Here is a 22,415-nt window from a genome sequence, read left to right on the forward strand (position 1 = left end):
ACATATGGATTTTAAAAAATAACACTTTGTGTAGAGTAATAAATTGCTTCCCAGATAATTATGGAAAAGCAACACATTTATTTATATTCTTTTGCAAAAGTACTAACATGTTTACAAAATTAAACTATGAAAAAATATAGATATATAAAGAAAAACTAACTCCTGTTAAAATCTAGAAAATGTTCACTGCCCAGCCTATCATCCTTGGCCGTATTTTATTACAGTTTGGGTTAATGTATGCACCTGAAGGGAAAAAACCTTTAATTCAAGTGATTCAGAATTTGAATAAGTTCAGTTTAGCTTTCCTTCAAGACTAAATAAAAACAACTAAATTATTTTGGTTGAATTGGATGACAAGAAAAGATGTCACTGATACATAAACCTCTGCTACAGAAGATAAAGGAAGATATTTTATTAACTAAAAAAAAAACAAACCCAGCTGGACAAATCAACTAGAAATGACACATGGGAGGAATTCTGATTCAAACACAAAACTCAAACATAAAAGCCTGAACTCTGCATGATCTCCTGCCTTCAACTCCTGTCTTCATCACACACTCTCAACTTTCACAGCTTTCTTGTGACATTAAGGTCCACTGTGGCCTAAAGGAAACCTCTGAGGGTGCCACGCACCCTGAAGATGCCACAGCTGCCCCGAGGACCACGCGTGGCTCTGCATACTTCAAACACGCAGGCTCCTGGCACCGAGAGTGGGCACGCAGATGCCCTGACACAGGCACGACACTCATCCCCTTAGAGTTTCCTACCCCACACGCATTGAGGATCACCCAGGGCAAGTCTGGGCACGGAGGTGACTCTTGTTCACGTAGTTATTTTAGGACGGGGCTCTAGTTTCTTTCCTGTGAATGCCATTTTTTGCGCTGCAGGGTGATGTGCCACAAGAGGCTCGATAAAGGTTGCCTAACTGAACAGTACCCTGGCAACACGGGCCCACTGTTCCCACCTGACCTTCTAAAGGGAGATAACGGGTCTTCTGACGGCCAGAGTAATGCTCTTCTCACCATACAACTATGTTTGCGGGCGAAGAATCCCCACCATGTACCTTCAATACAGAAATGAACACGAATAATAAATGACTTCAAAGACAACTCGGAAATCCGGCTTGTACATCACTCTGCTCTGAGCTTGTAAAAGTCGCAAACGCTCTTGCTTCAGACTCCCTTAGATGCTAAGGGACGTACAGTGAATGCTCTAGCTCTGTCCCCAGGACATTATCGAACAGGAGTTAAAACTAAGTTAATTTTTTAAAAAGTAACGTTACAGTGTAGAAACCTGATAAACACTAGCTCAACCAGTAATCAAGTCAGCAACAGCAGAGATAAGTCGTGCTGTCGGGACGTGCCCTTGGCATGATGTGGGGAAAATGGCTCTTCACCTGTGATCTTCCTCCCCAAACTCATACCACCCTAAATATCAGAAAAACACAAATTAAGGGATATTCTACAAAATACCTAGCCAGTAATCCTCACAACTGGCAAGGTCACCAAAAGAAAGCAGATCTATGAAACTGACAGTCTGAAGTAGCCTAAGAAGACATGACAACTAAATGTAGTATGGTCTGTGGATGGGACCCTAGAACAGAAAAAGGACATTAGGGAAAATCTGAAGAAATGTGAATAAAGTATAAGTTTCAGTTGATAATAATAGTATCAATATTGATTCAATAAATGTGATACTGTATCATAATAATATATGAGGTTAAAAATAGGGGAAATCACACCTGAAACTTATACAATATTATCAATCAACTATACTTCAATTAAAAAAAATAGGGGAAACTGGGTATGGGGTATGTGGAACTCTCTGTATTATCTTTGTAAATCTAAAACTATTCTAAAATAAAAAGTGTATTAAAATCAATTTTTAAAAAAGCAAAGATAAGTGCATGTTCGTAAACTCCTATTACAGAGAATATTATTGCCAAGAAGGATCAAGTAGAATAGAAGTAGTTCCATAACCTGGTGACTCAAAGCAATTATTTTAATAATTTGGTCACAACACCTTCTCTACTAAGAATCACCATGTTCGTAAACTTCTCTGATCCCTAACCGTATGATGTGTAATCCCAAAAAAGTTGGATTAGGCTGTGCAGAAAAAGCATTTGACAAAATCCGACACTCTTTTATGATAAAAGCACTCAACAAACTAGGAACAGAAGGGAACTTCCTCAACCTGACACGGGACGTACGTGAAAAATCCACAAACATCAGACTCGGTGGCGCAAGATGAAGTTCTCCTAAGATCAGGAACAAGATGAAGATACCTTCTCTTGCTATCTGCGTTTAACGTTGTACTGGAAATTCTAGCCAGAGCAATTAGGTAAGAACGAGAAACAAATGACAAATACATTGGAAAGGAAGAAGTAAAAATATCTCTTCACACGAGTTAGAACAGTTGTTATTAAAAGAAAGAAAATAACAAGTGTCAGGGAGGATGTGGAGAAATTGCAGCCCTGATACGCAGCTGGAGGGAATATGAAATGGTGCATTTGCTGCAGAGAATATTCTGGTGGCTCCTCAAAAAGTTAAACATAGAATTACCATATAACCCAGCAATTCAACTCCTAGGGATATACCCAAGAAAAATGAAAACGTGTTCACAGAAAGACTTCTGGAAAGATGTTCACAGCAGCGTCACTCATAATAGCCCAAAGTGGAAACAACCCAAATGCCCATCAGCTGATGAATGGATAAATGAAATTTGATATATCTATACAATGGAATATTATTCAACCATAAAAAGGAACGAAGCACTGACAAAGGCTCCATCATGGACAAACTTTGAAAACATGATGCTGAGTGAAAGACACCAGACACAAAACTCCACACACTGTATGACTCCATTTACATGAAATGTCCAGAACAGGTAGAGATGTAGAGACAGAAAGCAGACCTGCAGTTACCAGGGGCTGGCCGGGTTGGGGAGGTTTACGGGGAGGGACTGCTAATGGGTGCAGGGTTTCCGTCTGCGTTATGAAAAATGTGTTGGAACTAAATAGAAATAGTGGTTGCACAACACTGTGAATGTACTAAATATCACTGAGTTGTACACTTTAAAATGGTTAATTTTACGTTATGTGAATTTCACCTTAATCAAAAAAACTTTTCAAAGAAAAGGTGATGTGCACACACAAAATCCACCTGTTCTAACAGGCATTCAGGGTACCGGTCCCACAGTGTCAAATTCCTCCCCAGGCAGTGATGGAAACAGCCTCTCCTCATGTAAACTTCCAGGTAGTCTGTTTATTACGTGGCCATTTATGCATGTCCCTATGCAAATACGCACTCTTTGTGTTGTTTTTACTAAATGTTAACTGAGCATGCTCTCTCCAACCAGAAGCGACAGGAGAGTTGCAGATGTCACATGGCCAGGAAAAAAGGCAGAGAGCCCCCTGGGATGGGGCTTCATTGCTGCACCTCAATCCTTAGGTCAGTCTCTCCCCTACTTTCCACCCACCCTCCAAAACAGACCAGATACTCTTCTTTAGGAAGCACCTGGAAGAAATTCAAAATTTAAACATAAACGAACATTGGCAGATAGTCTACCACGATGAATGTACTTGCTACCAAAAATGTAGTAACCCTGGTGCAAAGTACATCATCATAGGAAATCTCTCATTCTCATCTTTTCTGAAGAGAAGATGATGCCTTAGTGAGCAGAATAAAAATCTGAATTACTTGCTTGCAAAAGATTTAAAGATAGCACTTTCTGGTGTCTCTGCCGTCACTGCAGTTTTCCACTTTCCTACAGCTCACAGAAGGACAGGCCTTCCAAGAACGTCTGTGGCTCTCCTGCACAGCCAGTGTTCCACTGTCACTTATTTGTGGGCAAAGACTCGAGGTGCAAAGCTGCCTAAGCCGCCTCTCAGTTTTCCAAAAGGCTGTGTTAAGTGGTGAGACATCGGGAAATTTGGCGTTTATTTCGCTCTTCTCTTCCCACTCCCCAACATTTAACCAGCCTGGTCCTCTCTACTCGTCCCCTCCTGCAGGAACTTTTGACACCTGCATTCAGATTCCACAGCAGAGAGAGGAAGGACAGGCCAGGACACAGCCGAGGACCCCACAGAGCATCTGTGAGACAATCAGAGCTACGCCAGACCAGGGACACCTTACCCCGCCAGCTTTCCCTGCACAACGCAGACCTTCTTCTTTCTTTAATTCAAATCATGGGTCCCTTCCTCCTCAGCTAATTAAGTTTCATTTAGTTAAATACTGTTTTCATCCTTTCACCTTCTACCTGTGGCTGCTTGATTTCTTCTTGATTTCTCTTAGCGCTGCAGGAATGGTAACAAATGCTTTGAAACCTTTCAGTCATTCTCAACTGGACTCTCTTTTTCTCTTTATGAACATTCTCGCTCTAAGAGCAGCTCTTATTCCCCCCTTGCTTCCGCCCTAAAGGTCCTTTTTTTTTAAAAAAAAAAAAATATTTATTTATTTATTTATTTATTTATTTAATTTTTGGCTGTGTTGGGTCTCCGTTTCTGTGCGAGGGCTTTCTCTAGTTGTGGCAAGTGGGGGCCACTCTTCATCGCGATGCGTGGGCCTCTCACTATCGCGGCCTCTCTTGTTGCGGAGCACAGGCTCCAGACGCGCAGGCTCAGTAATTGTGGCTCACGGGCCCAGCTGCTCAGCGGCATGTGGGATCTTCCCAGACCAGGGCTCGAACCTAAGGACCCTTCTTCTTTGCCCTCTGCCTGCTCCTTTACACTGACTGACCACCCTGCAGGGGCCCGGAGTCCAAGCGTCTCACCTTCTGTCTTTCCTAAAGCACAGTGTTCCTGGCGATTCTGACCTACCTCACCAGCCTCCCTGTCGGTCTCCTTAGAGGAATGACAGCACATGTGGTGCCTCCCCACAGCCTGGTGAGTCCTGAGTAAAGAAGGGGACACAAGCGTGCACTATGTCCTCAGGTCCCCACCCGCCACTCCTCTTCCCCACCCACACGTACCGCCACGTGCCCACTGCCTTCGTGCTCCTGTACCAAAACCAGACGAGTCACAGTCCTTGACCTCAGATGGCTGAACGGGAGAAGTGACATTCAAAAACGCTATGTATGGGCTGATTTTGAAAGCACTGACAAGTCCTAGAGAAGGCACAACACCTGGCCATTATCCTCACTATACGACAAGCACCTGTCTAGATGCCCTTGCATCTGTCCCTCTCTTTTTGTATCCGTGCAAATAAACGTGAAGGTTCAGATAACGTGAAGGCACTGATATCACTGCCAGGCCAACTGGTCTGGAAGAAACAAGCGTCCCTGTTCATATATCACAGTGTCTCTCTCTTCCAGAGAATGGTTTTGGAGGATACGTCTGCTGCAGTTTTCTGTGGCACATGGGGCTGATTAGGCTCAAGCTAATTAGAACTTCAGGGCCAAGCAATGAGCACAACGAGGGTAAGCCTGCCAAGACTGCCAGCTGGCTGCCCCAAGCGCTCTGGGTCCAGCAGCAGCCGGGAGGCAGGGCAGAACAGGTCCACGTGACAGACACGAACAGGGAGAAAGGGGCAGCGAGCTGCGGCAGCCCAACTGGCTCTCACTCTTGACCTCACCCGTCTGTGCATCTTTGGCTGCAGAGGCACGTGGTGCTCAGTGCTTGCATTTGGCTGCCTACCCCCCAGCCCCCCACCAAGCTGCGGGCTGTCACTCTGTCTCCCATGGCTCTGCTCTGTGCTGTCATCTCAGAGCACACATTAGAGCCGCAACCTGGCTCATAGGAAAGTTCTAGCGTGACCACAGTACTGCTCCAGGTCACAGCTGCAGGCACGGGAGGGTGGCGGTGCAGACCATTAGAGGTCTCCAGCCGCTTTTAGGAACAAAAGTTTCCAGGGAAAGGAGGTCAGGAACAGGCAGAAAATTCCATGCCTTTTATATAAGGCCACCTTGAAACCATTCTTGATCTTGATGGGTAACAGGTGCTGGAAAATCACCAAGGCCAGATTAAGATGCAAACTTAGAACTATGGATACACACAGCATAGTCATCTGGCTGTGAATCTGGAAAATTACTCTTGCTATCTTCATATTCTTATGAAAATTTTATTTTCATAATTTTCTGTACTCACATCACTAGGCTGTTGCCATTCCTTTTGTTTTTTCAAGTGTATCACTGGTTTAATACATAAAAAAAGAACAAGGGAACTTTCATTGCTATTTCATACTATCAATAAGCTCATTAAATATGCATTAAATAATCTCATAAGCAAATATGAATTGGATCAATGATAGGGGTTGGTATTATACAGTGTTTAAAGAACATGAACATACTGCTTTCAGATTATCCACAGCTCTGATTCTACTCTGATACCTTTCAAATTTCTATCAGCTAGCTGTAACCTGATACCAGACCAAAAAATGATAAAAGCTTAAGAAAGAGATAAAGGGTAGGAAAATGGATCCATTTTGTTTCATCTAGAAGGGGAGAAATGATACACAAAGACAAACCACCATAAATACCAAAAAGAAATACATCAAACTGAAATATATTTAGGGATATATAATAGGCACAATATTTGCACAAGATGCAATAATAAATACTCCTACACATAATCCTTACCTGCAAGGAGGTGACAACCTTAAAGACTGACACCTCTATAACTAACCACACTACAAATGACCATAAGAGTCATTAAAGCAAATAGTGTTAAGAGTGTCTACTTGGCATCAAGCATTTTATAAATGTTATCTCATTGAATCTTCAAAGCAACCATACAAGGCTGACAGTGACGGTGCTAACTGCGTGGGGCTGTTACGAAAATGAAGAGAGTTAAGATTACCTATCTACCTGCCTACCTAGCTTTAACCAAGAACATATAGCTAGCAGCTGGCAGAGTTCAGATTCAAACCCAAGTTTGTCTGCTTCCAAAATTTGGTTTTTTTTCATTCTACCACATTGAAGAAGAGACTCTTTCTATGGGGAAAATCAAGAGAGACTTCACAGGGCAAGTGGTGTAAGATGGTAGTGAAGTCTGCCCAGGACCTCAAGAGACTGAGGAAAATGAGTAGGAGGATGAGCTACTGTGAAAACACCACAGCTTCAAATAGCCATTTCTATTTTTTCTGCCTCAAGACAATTAAAAGCGCTTCCAGGACAATTAAGAAAGAAAAAGAAATAAGATACAACCAGATTGGAAATGAAGAAGTAAAACTATCTTTATTCGAAGACTGCATGATTTTATGTGCGAAAAATCCTAAGGAATGCACTAAAAAACTATGAGAGCTAATACAGCAAATTCAACAAGACTTTAGAACACAGGCCAATATATAAAAATCACTTGCATATCTACACATTAGCAATAAACAATCTGAAGTGAAATTAAGGAAGCAACTGCATTTACAATAGTATAAAAAAAAATTGGTATAAATTTAACAAAAGAAATCCAAGACTTGCAGGCTGAAAGCTACAAAGCACTGATGAAAGAAATTAAAGATCTAATTAAATGAGAAGACATCCCATGTTTATGGATCCAAAGACTAAGAATTGATAAGACAGCAATTCTCTTCAAATTGACGTACACATTCAACACAATCTCTATCAAAAACCCAGTTGGTTTACTGCAAAATAAATAAAAATTAACAAGCTGATTCTAAAATTCATGTGTTAATATAAAAGACTCACAATTCCAAACAATCTTGGAAAAAATAAAGTTAGACGACTCACACTCCCTGATTTCCAAACATACTATAAAGGTATATAGTATTGATAATTAAGATCATTGTGGTGCTGGCATAAAGACATGCAGATAGAGCAATGGAGGAGAACTGAGAGTCAAAACACTTCTATGTACGGTCAACTGATTTTTGACAAGGGTGCCAAGAAAATTCCATGGAGAAAGAGCAGTCATTTTAGCAAATAGCGCTAGGACAACTGGACACACACATGTAAAAATGAGGTTGGACCCCCGCCTTACATCATACACAAAAATTACTCAAATGGATTACAGATCTAAATGTAAGCGTAAAAACTATAAAACTCTTGGAAGAAAAGACAGGAGTAAAAGCTTCATAACCTTGGATTAGGCAACAGTTTCTTAGATATGACACCAAAACACCAACAGCACAAGCAACCAAATGAACAAACAAAAAGATAAATTGGACATCACCAAAATTATAAACCTTTGTGTTTCAAAGAACACTATAAAATAAAGTGAAAAAAAATCCACTACAGGATATTTGCAAATCATATATATGATACGAGACTTGTATTGGCAAATCATATATATGAGATTCGTATCTCATATATATGATATGAGAATAAAGAACTCTTATAATTCAACAAAAAAGGACAAATAACCCAATTAAGAAAATGGGCAAAGGACTTAAACAGGCATTTCTCCAAAGAAGTATGCAAATGGCCAAGAAGCATATGAGAAGATGCTCAACATCATTAATCCTTAGGGAAATGTAAATCACAGCCACAATGAGACACTGCTTCATATCCACTAGGATGGCTAGAATAAAAAAGACAATCACAAGTGTTGAGAGGATGTGGAGAAATTGGAGCCCTCGTACATTGCTGGTGGGAATGTAAAATGGTGCAGTTTCTTTGGAAAACACTTTAATTCCTCAAAGAATTAAAAAAGAAAGGAGTTACCATATGACCCAGCAATTCCACTCCTAGATATATACTCAAGAAAACTGAAAAATTACATCCACAGAAAAAACTTGGACACAAATGTTCGTAGCAGCACTATTCCAAAACAGATAAATCCACAGAGACAGAAAGCAGAGTAGTGGTTGCCATGGAGAAGGGGAGTCAGCAGCCAGTTGGTATGGAGTTTCTTTTTGAGGTCACAAAAATGTTCTAACATTAGAATATGGTCATGATTGAACAACTCTGTAAATATAATAAAACTGTTGACCTGTACACTTTAAAAGGGTGAATTTTTACAGCATGTGAATTATGTATTGATAAAGCTCTTTAAAAAAGAGGTAGAAGGAAGATTCCTTCAGCTTCTTTTCAGTCAACTGCCAATTTTGACCCCTCTTTGCGTACACATTAAAGAACAGCGAGGGCTAGAACTGTAATTCCATGGGCTTGATGCTATTTTTACCCTTCACAGTGATTCAGAATGTGAACAGGAGGGATGGCGAAGAATATAAAAGATCTGGGTGTCAGTTAGTAGAATTACCAGCAATAAGACAGGACTGAGAAGAAAATGGGGCTGAACGACCTTGGGATATCACAAAGACCACCAAGAGGTGTTTTAGAGAGGAAATAAGCAAAAGTTAAGAGCTGGGAAGCAGAGATTAAAGGGTGTATTTAAGACTCATGAACACAGAGTTAATGACTAACTAGAAAAACCTTAAGAAAAACCTAAGGAATGGGCTATGACATCATTTATGAGGACACGTTAAAAAAATGATGCTCTCCTCTTATAATACCTTTGCGTCACGATAAAAATACTCAAATCATTGAAGAGGAGTGATTCCAATTTTTCTCCAGTACAAGTAACAATAACAACCTTATGAAATGTGATGCTGAGCGGGTCAATGAATACAATCACTGCACAGTCTGGTGGGTGTGGCAGACACAAAAGAAGAGCAGGTGGGGTGGCCTGTGTGCCTCTGATGAGGAGGAACTGTCGTCCTCCCTTTGGGCTCTTCCACCGCTGACATGCATGAATTGCTGTTCTGGAGGAAGAACACCATGCCATTCCATCTTGATACACACACAAAAGAGACATGAATCCAGCATATCATCCAACCAGGTAACAGGAAGAAAGTGAAAGTTCGTAAGAGCTGGAGACCTGGCTGGTGAGCACACAGCTGATGACTTTCTTTTCAATAGAGCCCTGGCAAGCTGGAGACAAGAATCGTTCTCTACTGTCCAAACACAAACAAAGGGCTCGAATCATCCCACCCACTACCTGCTAGTTCCTCATTCTGCATTTCCACCATCAGCAGTCTGGGATGTCTTTAGTTGCTCTAGATAAAAGACAAAACTAGACCAGCCGTAGTTAACAGCACCATCCAACACGGGATGCGGCACTCGGGCAACTGTTGGAAATGTGTTTATTACAGAGGAACTTCTATACTTCCATCACTGAGAGGCAAGGGTCACAGTTCACATATGAATATACATAAATCTTTGTTTTCTAAAGTAAATGAGCACCAACTCCTTGCTGATGAGTAGGGTGAGGGTGGCCAAAAGCATGGAAGTAAAACCACTTTAATCAAGCTTCCCCTGCAGCTAGACAACAGACACAAAACTAACACAGATGCTGATTCGTAACTAGATGTCTTTTCTTTGCTTACGTTAGGTTTCTATTACTGTACAATGTTGTTTATCAGTATTTTACAATTTTAAAGTATTCACGCTTGCTTTTCAAGAGCTAGTGAGCCGCCCTCTGAGTGCTATTAGTATATGGGAAGCATCGTGGTAAATGCTTTACATATGTGATCTCATTTAATCCTCATCTGAACCTGTATTATGGACAGTATTATAATTCCAATTTCACAAATAAGGAAACCTAATTTGCTCCAGTCTCCCTGCTGAGTGGGGGGTCGGCACGTGAACCCAGCCTCGTCTAATCTAGACCTTCTGCTCCTTCCACTGACGACCCGCCTCTACCGCAACGCATTTTCAAAAGACAGACGGTATTTGTCTTTCTCTGCTGACTTACTTCACTTAGTATGATATTCTCTAGGTCCATCCATGTTGCTGCGAATAGCAATATTTCACTCTATTTTATGGCTGAGTAATATTCCATTGTGTATACATATACCACACCTTCTTTATCCATTCATCTGTTGACAGACATTTAGGTTGCTTCCAAGTCTTGACTATTGTAAATAGTGCCGCTATGAACATTGGTTATACTGAAATCTAAAAAAAATGATACAAATGAACTTATTTACAAAACAGAAACAAACAGACATACAAAACAAATTTACGGTTACCAAAGGAGAAAGCGGGGGAGGGATACATTAGGAATTTGGGATTAACAGATACACACCACTAGAGAAAATAGATAAACAACAAGGACCTACTGTAGAGCATAGGGAACTATATTCAGTATCTTGTAATAAAATGGAAAAGAATATGGAAAAGAATATATATATATACAAAACTGAATCACTGTGCTGTATACCTGAAACTAACACCACTGTAAATCAACTATACTTCAATTAAAAAAAAAAAAAGAAGGAAGAAAAATGGTCCCAATCTTGGAAGCAAGAGACAGAATGCCTGCACTGTAGTTCTGCTGTGCTGTTAAATGCAGGGCATTCTCACTCCCTTCTGCGTCAACAGAACTTTGCTGTCAAAGCCTGTCCACACTCCCCACCCCCCACCCACTCTCGCATGCCCAGGGAGCTGGCTTCCACCTCCACCCCCAGCAACTCCCGCGCACGAAGTCACCCAGGAACTTCACGCGGCTTCCTCCGTCACCTTATTAGGCTCCTCTGAGGCGCCCCGTCAGCTGCTCTCTGCCACACACGGCATCCCACCACGCTGAGTGCCTGCCACGACCAGCCCTTCCTCTCCGGGCTCCTCTGTGGTTCTTCTTCTACCCATTCTCTAATGCTACAGGACCTTCGATCTTGACGCTACGTTTCTTCTTTCTTTTGTGTCTACTATTTCCCTAATGTGATCTCATCCGCTGCCCTGGCTTTAGACAGTTTCCAGCTGCGACAGAACAGCTGTGAAGGGGGTAAAGGGAGGAGGGCTGGGGCATCTGCCTCTCACTACAGGCCCTCCAGGGCCTTTGGAACTTAGCACCATGGCCAAACGTAACCTCTTCAAATTAGCCAACAAAACGAATGCACGTACAAATATATAGACCAACCAGCTGTAGGCTGAAAACCCAATATTTATTTCCAACCTAAAATCTTCTCTGAATGTGAGATCTGTATATCCAGGCGTTTCATCTTACATCCTTTCTTGCATGTCTCATAGGAATCTCAAACTAAACAGGCCCCAAACTGAATTCTCAAGCTTCCCTCCAAACCAGTTTTCTCACCTCAGTAAATGTCCCATCACTCAACCAAGCACTCAAACTGAGGATCATTCTTAATATTTCCTTCCCCCCTACCCCCACTCAATCCTTTACCAAGTCACCACACACATCCGAAACGTTCCTCCATTTCGCCGTGGTGCCACGTGACACTTGGAGCCTGGGCTGGGCTGGAGGCAGCAGTAGCCCCTTCCCGGGCCTCTCTGCTTCCACTGGGGCCCGGCTCCACATCCCCTCTCCCCCAAACCATTTTCCATCCCACAGCTGAAGTGTCTGTCAGATGCGTACACCGTGTTTGGGGTTGGCTCCTGCCCATGGCCCAGGCACGCTGGCCGCTCCACCATCTCCCTCCTGTTTGGAGCTCTCAAGGGCACTCCCTCTATTTCATCCGCTTTTCACCTAACATCCACTTAGCTTTCAAGTGTCACTTAAATAGTACTGCCTTAGAACACCTGCGCTTGAATCCACAAAGTAAATTCTTTCCCTTCTCCACTGGTCTCTCATAGTATCCCACTTTTTCCTTACCAGGGCACTGACCACAACTTAAAATCATAAATGTATTTGTTTTCAATTATTTTGTGTGGGACTCCCTCACCAGACTATGCCCCATGAGCACAGAATGATGCCTGGCTTTGTCACCCATGCAGACCCAGAATCTGGCCCAGGGCAACAGTGGATTTTTTTTTTCCTTAGTGAAAAGAAGAAGAAATATAAGACAACAGACTAAAGGAAGGGTCAAAAGATGAAAAGAGAATAACATCAAGGTATAGAGGAAGGAAAATGTGTTTTTTCCTGAGTTCAGCTCAATGAATTTCCATAAAACTGAAGTACAAGATAACTAGAAAATAGTTAAATAAGAAGGTTCTGTCCCCTCCAGGCTTTTGTCCAAATGCATGACCATTTCTATGAATTCAACGCCCTCACAGAAGACTAACTCTCCCGTAATAAGTATTTCTGCAATGACAGGCTAGAAAGAATGTGCGTCTCTGAGGGATAAAATTAAATTATTTGTCCCTAAGTTAAATATCTCAAGGAGAAAGGAAGTGAAGGTTTCACAGAAAGGGAGGAAAAAAGGCAATGTTTAATGGCGATCACTATGGACCGGGAGCAAGGCCGTTCGGTCTAGATTCCACTCTGCCAGGGGGGAGGGAGTCACTAGGGAGTTCACTTACTTTTGCTTTGCCCCAGTTTCCTCCAGTATAAACCAGTGCTCCCTTTGGGCTAAAAAAGCCTATGGTCTTATTAGTCATGCATTTATATAATATTCATCTAATATGCAGTGGATCTAGATAAAGGTGTGTTTTGGCTCTGAACAGACTGCCTTGCTTACTGTTTAGGGAGTGTCCTCTGGACTGGTTTTTTGTTACCTTTGATTTAGGGGTTTATAAAACTTCAGTTCGTGTTGGTTACGCTGACCTATAACACCTTGAGAAACCAAGTAGAAATGTTTTCTTTAATAGCTTGAGTTAAAGGACGTCATCCAGAAGAACAACGGACCGGAGACTCCTACTTATTATATTTCTGAAACCTGAAGTGTATTTCTGATAATGTTTCACAGCTCAGAGAATATGAACCTTTTGACAGAATCCATCTGACCCTCTTCAGGACTGGCAGGCTTCAAATAAATTTCTTTTGATTTCAAAGCTGACAAAAATTGGGCTGTCTGCCAGAAGATAAGCTCTTACTGATCTCATAAAAGTGCCATGGCTAGAGCACTAGGATGATACGATCAAGGTGCCAAGTTAGACAGAAAAGTCACCACAGCTTCCTCGGGAGGCACCTGGCCTGCTCTGGGCACGAAGGGAGAACCACCGTGGCAGCAGAGTCGCTGTCTCTCTTTGCACAGGCCTTGATTTATTCCGACACGGCAACTTCTGACTCTGCAGAAAACACACAGTGAGCAGAGCAGTCTTCAGCTCACTGCTGGCTAGAGAGGTCTTTGGGGTAAAGCAGGTGAGGTAACGCAGGGGACGGCAGGAGAGCGGCCCTCACTGTTCCGTCTCCCTCCTGCGCTCGCTGTGCTCGGGCCTCTGGACAAGACTGACCCTGTGCACTGCACAGCTGCCCCAAGTTACCGACGGGCAGGAAGTTACAGGCAGAATTCAAGTAGAAAAGGGTGACCTAGGCGATACGCCTAAGTCTTCTGATGGTGTCTCCTCTTGTATCGTGTTGCACGTGCAGGTGTAAAGGTCCACACCAGGACACATGCTGCTGAGGGACTCTCCAAGGAGATGCCTTATACACACAAGCAAAGAATCACTAGGGTGCTAAGTGTAATGTTACGTCCTTCTATCTTAATGTGATTTGTAAACTGGAGACCCTGATCACTATTATAGCAAATGAATCTAGAAAAAACTAATGATCAGTTATACAATAAGACCTTTTTGTACCCCAAAGACATCTCAGAAGCCTTGTCTCAAACCCAAGGCCAAACGCTATGGCCTCTGTCCAAAAGTTCCTTTTCGTGCACAGCTCCCACAGTGGCTTTCCAGGATGACTTAACCCCTGGGTCAGCTGTATTCGAAACACAGCTTGGTTCTAACTCGATATTCTTCCCTTTCTTTTAGCTCCCGTATTCTCTACAATACTGTCATTTGGGGCTTCTATACCTCATGATGTTTTTCTTTCATCCACCTGTATGACTATCAGCAATAAGAACCTCTCTGAGGTCCCGTTTCGTCACCTGTGGAATGGCGCTAAGGTCCTCCAGCCTCTGTTTACAGCCTCACGTGTGCAACAGGAAGCCCCCCACCACGATGCAGGCGCATTACATCTGAATAACTCAATGTTGTTTTCTTATTTTTGAGGTATGCCTGCCCTGCCTTCAATCCACCACGAGCACAGTCTCATTCGATACGTCCCGGGTGTATTATAAGGCACAAACCCAAAGCACTCACATGCCGACCACTGGCAGCAGCTTACCGTCCCATTTCTTCTCTTTGCTCAACAAGTCAAACAGGTGCCACAGCGGAGCTGGAGGGAGCCTCTGAGGGGCACGATGCCCGGCGCCAGCTCTGCGCGCCCTCCCCCTGCCGCCTCCGCTCCTGCCGCGCCCGCCTCCCCGGAGTGGTGCCCTGCGCGCTCAGCGTTCGCTCCTCAGAGCCTAGCACGGCTACAGACCACGGAGAAAGCTATGCAAGACAAAACCTCTGTCTAACCTATAACTGTCTCAGGTAATCCTATTTAGATTTACACAAATTTAAGTCTAGCACAAAACTGGTCGACAGCTACAAGTCGTGTTAAAACCTAAAGATGGTTATAATGGTTTCACACACACACATACTCCAAACAAAATAAAAATAAATTTCTTCTATAATTCCAAAAGAAACATTCTCTAACTCTACACGGGAAGGGACTTTTTCAAATTTATGGTACTTTAAAACAAGTTGCCGTCCACGGGAAGAGGACTCACAGCTAACAGAGCAGTGTCTCCGGCCTGCTCCTTCTGCGGAATATCGGAAGGCGCCGGAAGGACAGGGTGGCTGTGACTCACTCGTTCTTCAGCGCGTGTCCTCCTAACAGCAGGGAGACGACATGACTGTTTGATGAACTGGCATCTATGCTTTTCATTTCTATTCTGTTATAAATCTGTCTTACTGCTTTGAGGGCAATTTCACATAGAAAGATAACCTCAGAAGAGTCTGACATAAATAAATAAACTCTCAGTCAACGATGTGTCTGTAGCTATTTGAAAACACATAAAACCAGGAGGAGCCTAAGTCTGAGTAGAAAAGACGCCATTCCCACAATCTGTTGGAGCAAAGTGCCTTGAATCGCAGGTTTGCCCTCTGCTTTCGTAGCTACCTAGCCGTCCTGTGTGCCAAGGCAGCCACTACCCACATAAACTTTAAAATAAAGTTAATTAAACTTAAATAAAATTCAAAATGTAGTTCCTCGGTCCCACCAGCCATATTTCCTACATGGTCAGTGGTCACCTCACTGGTTAGGGCAGTAAAAAAATGTTTGCATCACAGCAGAAGTTCTGCCAAGAGCTCTGATGCAGACTCGACAGCACCATCTGGGAGCCACAGATTTACCAGCTGCCATTTACTTATTCAGGTTTTTAAGACAAAACGTGCTAGCTATTGCAGTGGTCTTTTTAAGTACGTAAACATGCCTTGGCTTTCTTATAACAATACCAATTGTGCTTGTATTACTTTCAGTAACATGAACTATTAAAGGTAAAAGTAAATGCGACTAACTTTTTTAGTAAGGAGTTTTTATACAAATAGACAAAATCCTCTGTCATGCCATGTGTCCCAAATTCTGATGTAAATAAAAACCAACCAAACAAATACAACTCATGTACATGGTGAATACAGTGAAGAAACTGCTCTGAGAAGAGCCTCCACTTTCTCCAGGTGAGTCTGGGCACCTGCACCTGTGTCTCGTCACTCACCGAACTCCAGGTGGGTCTGTGCCATCTGCCTGCTGACACCTGCAGCGAAGAGAGTAAACTCTCTGCACCACCACTCGGACCCCGGCTCCCGACCAGGTGGCAACTCCTTGGCTTTCGACTGCATCCAGCAGAGAATCCCTCAGGGGTGCTCGGGCGGGGAAGCCCAGCTCTGCTTGTTCGTGCTTGAGGGTCCAGTCTGTGCCCACGGTGGTGTGACCACCACACATAACCTGGCAAGACACGCAAAGGGAACAGTTCCAGTCTGACCCACGAGGGCATGCTACATACCAAATCCCGACGTGCTTGGGGAACCCTAAGCATCCGGTGTGACTGCAGGACACTCAAGGAATGACAAGGACAGATGCACGCCCACGGTGCGGGGCTCCCGTCTGCGGGTCACCAACGTGGCTGAGGAGGCCGGTGAGCCGAGGAACAGGGAAGCAGCAGGAGCTCAGGCCATCTCGGGGATTTGAAAACATGGAGAAAGTACTGCTATTAAAATACCTGATGGTAAGTTAAAAATTCTTCTTTTATGAGGTAACAATCTCAATAGCACAAACTACAGAACAAAATAAAAGAATGACTAGGGTTATTATGAAGTGCCAGCACTTTGCACACTCCTGTGAACAACATGAAACACCTTTATGATCCCACTAAATATCTTAATAAGATTACACCACCTCTAGAGTGCTCCATGCTTCCTACATTGCAGCACTTTTCTTTACATACGGTGCTGTGTAACAAACACATTTAACCTCACCACCCAGGAGGCAGGCTGCATCGTTACCACTGTTTTACAGAGGAGAACGCTGAGACAGGAGTTCAGTGTCTTACCCAAGGTCACCCAGCAGCCGGTGGCTGAGGCAGGACCCGAACTAGGCACCTAGTCCCAAAGTCCACACGCTTAACCACTAAGCTCTACTGCCGCTCCCCTGGCACTGACGTGAGACGAAGACACACCTCATGAATTTAACATCACATAGCTGTTTAAAACTGTACATTAAAGCAGTAATGCACTTTAAGCCCTCCTTTTCACATAATCCTCTCCAGACACATGCTCTGACAGTCAAAGGGAGCTCCCGCTCAACTCCACACCTACAAAGTAGGTTCCAAGTCCGTTTGCTTTTCTTTCCGACGTCCCCTCACACTGTCAGCCTCAGCACCCCGCTCCGCGCTGACTCGGATAACCAGGCGGCCCTGAGGCAGGCGCACTGAAGTCAGACACTCGGAGCCCGAGTGGTCCCGGGGGTGTCCTTCGTGCCCGCCGCAAGTGAAGTTTAGTGGTTCCCCAAGTTCATCTTGGTGGATGACCATGGCTCAGGGCCACTAAAATTCCAAAAAGCAATCCCCAGTGTATAACCTCAAGTTTATGCAGCTCTTTTTATTCCAAGGGATACAGATGTTATGAAAAAGAAAAACATGATTTTTTTAATAAATAGAAGAGGCTTAAATAAAATTCTTAGGCAATTATGAGAAGAGAAAAAAAATGAAAACTCATATTTTAATAAATTAAAGATTACATATATAGCTGCTGAATATTTGGAAAGGACCAAAGGTAATCACCTCTATAAATTCCAAAGCCTTTAAACGCAGTATTACTACAAAGCAAAAAAACCTCTAAGTCAGTGATACTTTACCTGGTTTTCAGGTGAGTTATTTGTTAGGCTCTTAAATCTAAACATCTGGGCCAAAATGATGTTTCTTCTTGGAAGGGGTGTGTCCCAACTGTGCACTTCATGTGCTGTTTTTGAATCTTCTTTGGCAACAACTTTCTGACAAAAATAAGTATTCAGAATAACAGGGCAACTTCCATTTGGGATAATAAGCTTTTGCCTGGAAAGGGAAAGAAACACAAATGCAAGTTCATCTGCAATGCCGGATTCCCCTCACCGTCTTGCTAGGTCACAAAGGGCAACGACTTGCTGGCTAAGGACACAAGCCCTGGAGCAGCTGCCACTGCATCTGGCTCTGCTCTTCTGAGCAAGTCTGGTGTCAGGAGTGGGGATGGAAGGGGCGGCAGTGCTCGAGCTGGAGCTCCCCCGGGGCCTCCCAGGCTGCTGGACAGTGGCCTCAGGGCCCCTCGGGGAAAGTACTGGGGGGGGCCGCAGAGCTGCCCGACACTGAAGTGAATGTTACAAGAAAGACCTTTGGACACTTCACAGCTCTCACCTTTCAGAAACCATGACACCAGACACCAAAGGAACTCCACCTTCACTACCAAACGGACCACAGTCACTAAAATGGCCCACATTCGCGTAGAAATAGGACAACGTGCTCCTGGTTCCTCTCAGACTATCTAATGCTCACTCCCCACACAGGCAGCGCTGCTTAACAGGAAGGTTAACGGGAAGATGGAGTGGACACACCTTCCCCCATCTCTCCCATTAGACACAAGGAAATGCCTGATGCTGTAGAGAAACGGGACAGAAGCAGCAGCTGAAGGGGGACAGGAGGAGGCGGCCCAGCTGGGACCCCAGGAGAGACACAGCAGTAAGTTCCTGAGCTTCCTTTCTGCAGCCTAGAAACAGCAACGGGTGCAGACAAAAGCACCCTCGAAAGGAAGCACAGGGAAGGGGCAGCCCAGTGAGACAGAAAACTTCTAGGAAATCACTGCGCTACTCTTGGCAAGTATCACAGAAGAACTGTGACCTACTGCCACACACGGCAGGCAAAGCGCAAGCGGGGCCCAGGCACGCCCCTCGACAGGATGCGACGAGGAGCCTCTGGCAGGCCAGCTGGGCTGCCGCGAGACGAGGCACTCGCCCTCACACCCCCACCGCAGGGGAGACGCCTCACGCCCCGCCCCCCGGAGCAGAGTCCAGTAGGCCCAGCAGAGTCAGTACTCTCACCCCCACCCGGCCCTCCCACCATCCCCCACCGCGGTGAGTGGCAGCCTCACGGGAAGCAGTAACGAAGGGAATCCTGGCGCCTCCCTCCACCTGGTAGTAAGAAGCCCCCCACCCTCCCAACGTCTCTTCTCAGAGCAGTGTCAGACAAAGCCACCTAAAACTGGTTTAAGTAAGATCCAGGATCTCGTATCACAATACCTAACACGTACAGGTTACCATCTAAAACCACTTGTTACACTAAGAACCAGGAAACATCTCACTTGAATGAAAAAACACAGTGACTAGATGACAATGTTAAGATGACGCAGATGTTAGAATTACCTGACAAAGAGGCAAAAGCAGCCACTACAAACATGCTTCAGTGACAGCTACAAATGCACAATGAGACAAATGAAAGAACAGAAAGTCTCAGCAAGGAAATACAACGTCTTGGCAAAGATACAGATTTTTTTAAATGGAAATTTTATAACTAGGAAATAAAATAATGAAAATAAAAAAACTCACTGGATGGGTTCAACAGCAGAATGAAGGGGACAGAGAAAAGGATCAGTGAACGTGAAGATAAAATAACAGAAATTACCAAATATAAACAACAAAGAAAAAACAGACCAAAAAAACACAATGAACAGAACCTCAAGAGGTGAGAGGAAGAAGAAATAAAAATGGAAAGATACAGGTAAATACAATAGGCTTTCATACTCCTGTTGAGTTTTGGAAATTATATTTGGAGTTGAAGCAAGAATTATAACACTGTCTGATATGGTTCTAAATGTATGCAGAGGAAATATTTAAGACAGTCATATAAATGAGGACAGTAAAGGGACATAAGAGGCAAGGTTCCTACACTTCACACAAACTGGCAAAATGTTGACTCCATAAACTGATAAGTTATGCATATAAAATGTAATGCCTAGAACAACCAATAACATAGCTATAACAACACAAAAACATTATAAATAAATTAAAATGAAATTCTAAAAAATGGTCAAGCAACCCACATAATGCCAGGAAAAAAAGAAAAACCCAGAGAAATGAAAAACAGAGAACAACACAGAGAAACCGAGAAATAAAAAGGTAGACTTAAGTCCTAATATATCAATAATTACATTAAGTGTGTATGGTCTAAACAAAGCAATTAAAAGACAGATTAGCAGAGTGGATTAAAAAATATTGTCCATCTTTATGCTGTCTACAAGAAATTCACTTCAAATATAAAGATACAGGGAGGATGAAAGTAAAAGGCTGGGGGAAAAAACCATCATGCAACATTAATATAAATATGGTTGAAATTACTATCAGATGAAGTAGGCTTTAGAGCAAAGAAAATTATCAGGGATAGAGAGGGACATCACACAATGATCAAAAGGGACAATCCACCAAGAAGACAAATTTGCAACAGTAATATTTTAAGCCGACAGACTACAGGTATGGTAACCTAGAAATAACAATTAGGAGACATGGAGAGACAGAGGCAAGCTAGACACAGAGTGAGAGTCAGCAAGAAGAGGCTCAAGAAAGCAAGAGGGCAGGGGTGGGGCACAGCGTCGGGTACCACTGGGCTCAACTGCGAAGGTCCTGATACAGCAGGATGAATGAAAGATGTCATACGTGTCCAGCCTTTTCTTTCAAGTTAATTTGAAAAATATGATCAAGTAATATTATTTTAACTGCTAAGTTAAGAACATAGCACAAGATTTCTGTATTTAGAACCTTTCAGTTTACAGATAGACATACTAACATTAGAACTCTGTTCTGCCAAATTCAAAGTCCTGTTTGAGGCTATCAAGGTTAAACCATATTAAAAACATACCTATACAAAATAGATGTGCAAGGCTACTGGACTTGGGAAAGACTTTAAAACCCATATCTAGGTCCATTTGGTTCATCTCGCTGTTTTTACTCAACACCTATGACATGCCAGGCACGGGGCAGGGGACTGGGAATCCAGCCCGAGACAAGAAGGCTGAGAGGACAGCTTTATTGCAAAGGAAAAGGGTGTTATATGATACCCCGAGGGAGGACCCTCTGGAGACAGGGAAGGTTTCCCAGGAGAGGTAACCAGGTGAGGGCTGCCTGGGTGAGGGTGTGTGAAGGCACAGGGAAGGGGACGGCGGAGCATCTGCAGGGCTGCCTGGTGGCCATGACCACAACTCAGATTCCATGTGACAAGCAGAGGTCTCGGTACTACCTCACTGAGCTTCTGCAGAAGAAACACAGATGCTGTTTCCTTCGTTAGGAGGCCGAGGACGTCACAGCCTTTCAACATCCATATACATGGCACCACCGTCATGCTCCTAGGGAGTAGGACCTCTTTATTTCTTTTTATGCTGCAGGCCAGTGTTAACTGCTGTGGACTCTGCTATCACCTCTCTACTTATCTTATTGCCACAAATGTTATGTGATGACCAAAAAGCAAGTTTACAGAGCATGTATTCAGATTAATATTGTAACAAGTTTTTTTTTGTTTGTTTTTGTTTTTAATAATTTATTGATTTATGGCTGCATTGGGTCTTCATTGCTGTGTGCGGGCTTTCTCTAGTTGTGGAGATCGGGCTTCTCATTGCAGTGGCTCCTCTTGTTGCGGAGCTCGGGCTCTAGGCGCATGGGCTTCAGTAGTTGTGGCATGCAGGCTCAGTAGTTGTGACACATGGGCTTAGTTGCTCTGTGGCATGTGGGATCTTCCCAGACCAGGGCTCGAACCCGTGTCCCCTGCATTGGCAGGCGGATTCTTAACCACTGCGCCACCAGGGAAGCCCTATTGTAACAAGTTTAACCAGTTTTTCTGAAGATCAAACTAAAAATAAAGACAAACCTAAGGGGCTCCCCTGGTGGCGCAGAGGTTAAGAATCCGCCTGCCAATGCAGGGGACACGGGTTTGAGCCCTGGTCTGGGAAGATGCCACATGCCGCAGAGCAACTCAGCCCGTGGGCCACAACTACTGAGTCTGCGCTCTAGAGGCCACGAGCCACAACTACTGAGCCCGTGTGCCACAACTACTGAAGCCCATGCGCCCAGAGCCCGCGCTCCGCAACAAGAGAAGTCCCCGCAATGAGAAACCCGCACACCGCAACAAAGAGTAGCCCCCACTTGCCGCAACTAGGGAAAGCCCACGCGCAGCAACGAAGACCCAACAAGCCATAAATAAACAAGCACAAACACAAACAAATAAATAAATAAATAAGACAAACCTAAG

The 22,415-nt window shown here is 43.8% G+C and overlaps 1 protein-coding gene across 2 annotated transcripts in view; it reads right to left on the minus strand.

Moving 5' to 3' along the window:
• Positions 1-22,415, minus strand: part of SPIDR (scaffold protein involved in DNA repair) — a 229,963-nt gene that overhangs the window by 84,565 nt on the left and 122,983 nt on the right. For both annotated transcript variants that reach the window (XM_036829918.1, XM_036829919.1), the window contains 2 exons: positions 18,011-18,206; positions 16,374-16,603 (listed from right to left, as the gene is read on the minus strand). In XM_036829918.1, the coding sequence (XP_036685813.1) occupies positions 16,374-16,603; positions 18,011-18,206 (426 nt within the window). The remainder of the gene's footprint in view (positions 1-16,373; positions 16,604-18,010; positions 18,207-22,415) is intronic.

The sequence above is a fragment of the Balaenoptera musculus genome, chromosome 17 (assembly GCF_009873245.2).
Source record: "Balaenoptera musculus isolate JJ_BM4_2016_0621 chromosome 17, mBalMus1.pri.v3, whole genome shotgun sequence".
Lineage (NCBI taxonomy): Eukaryota > Metazoa > Chordata > Mammalia > Artiodactyla > Balaenopteridae > Balaenoptera > Balaenoptera musculus.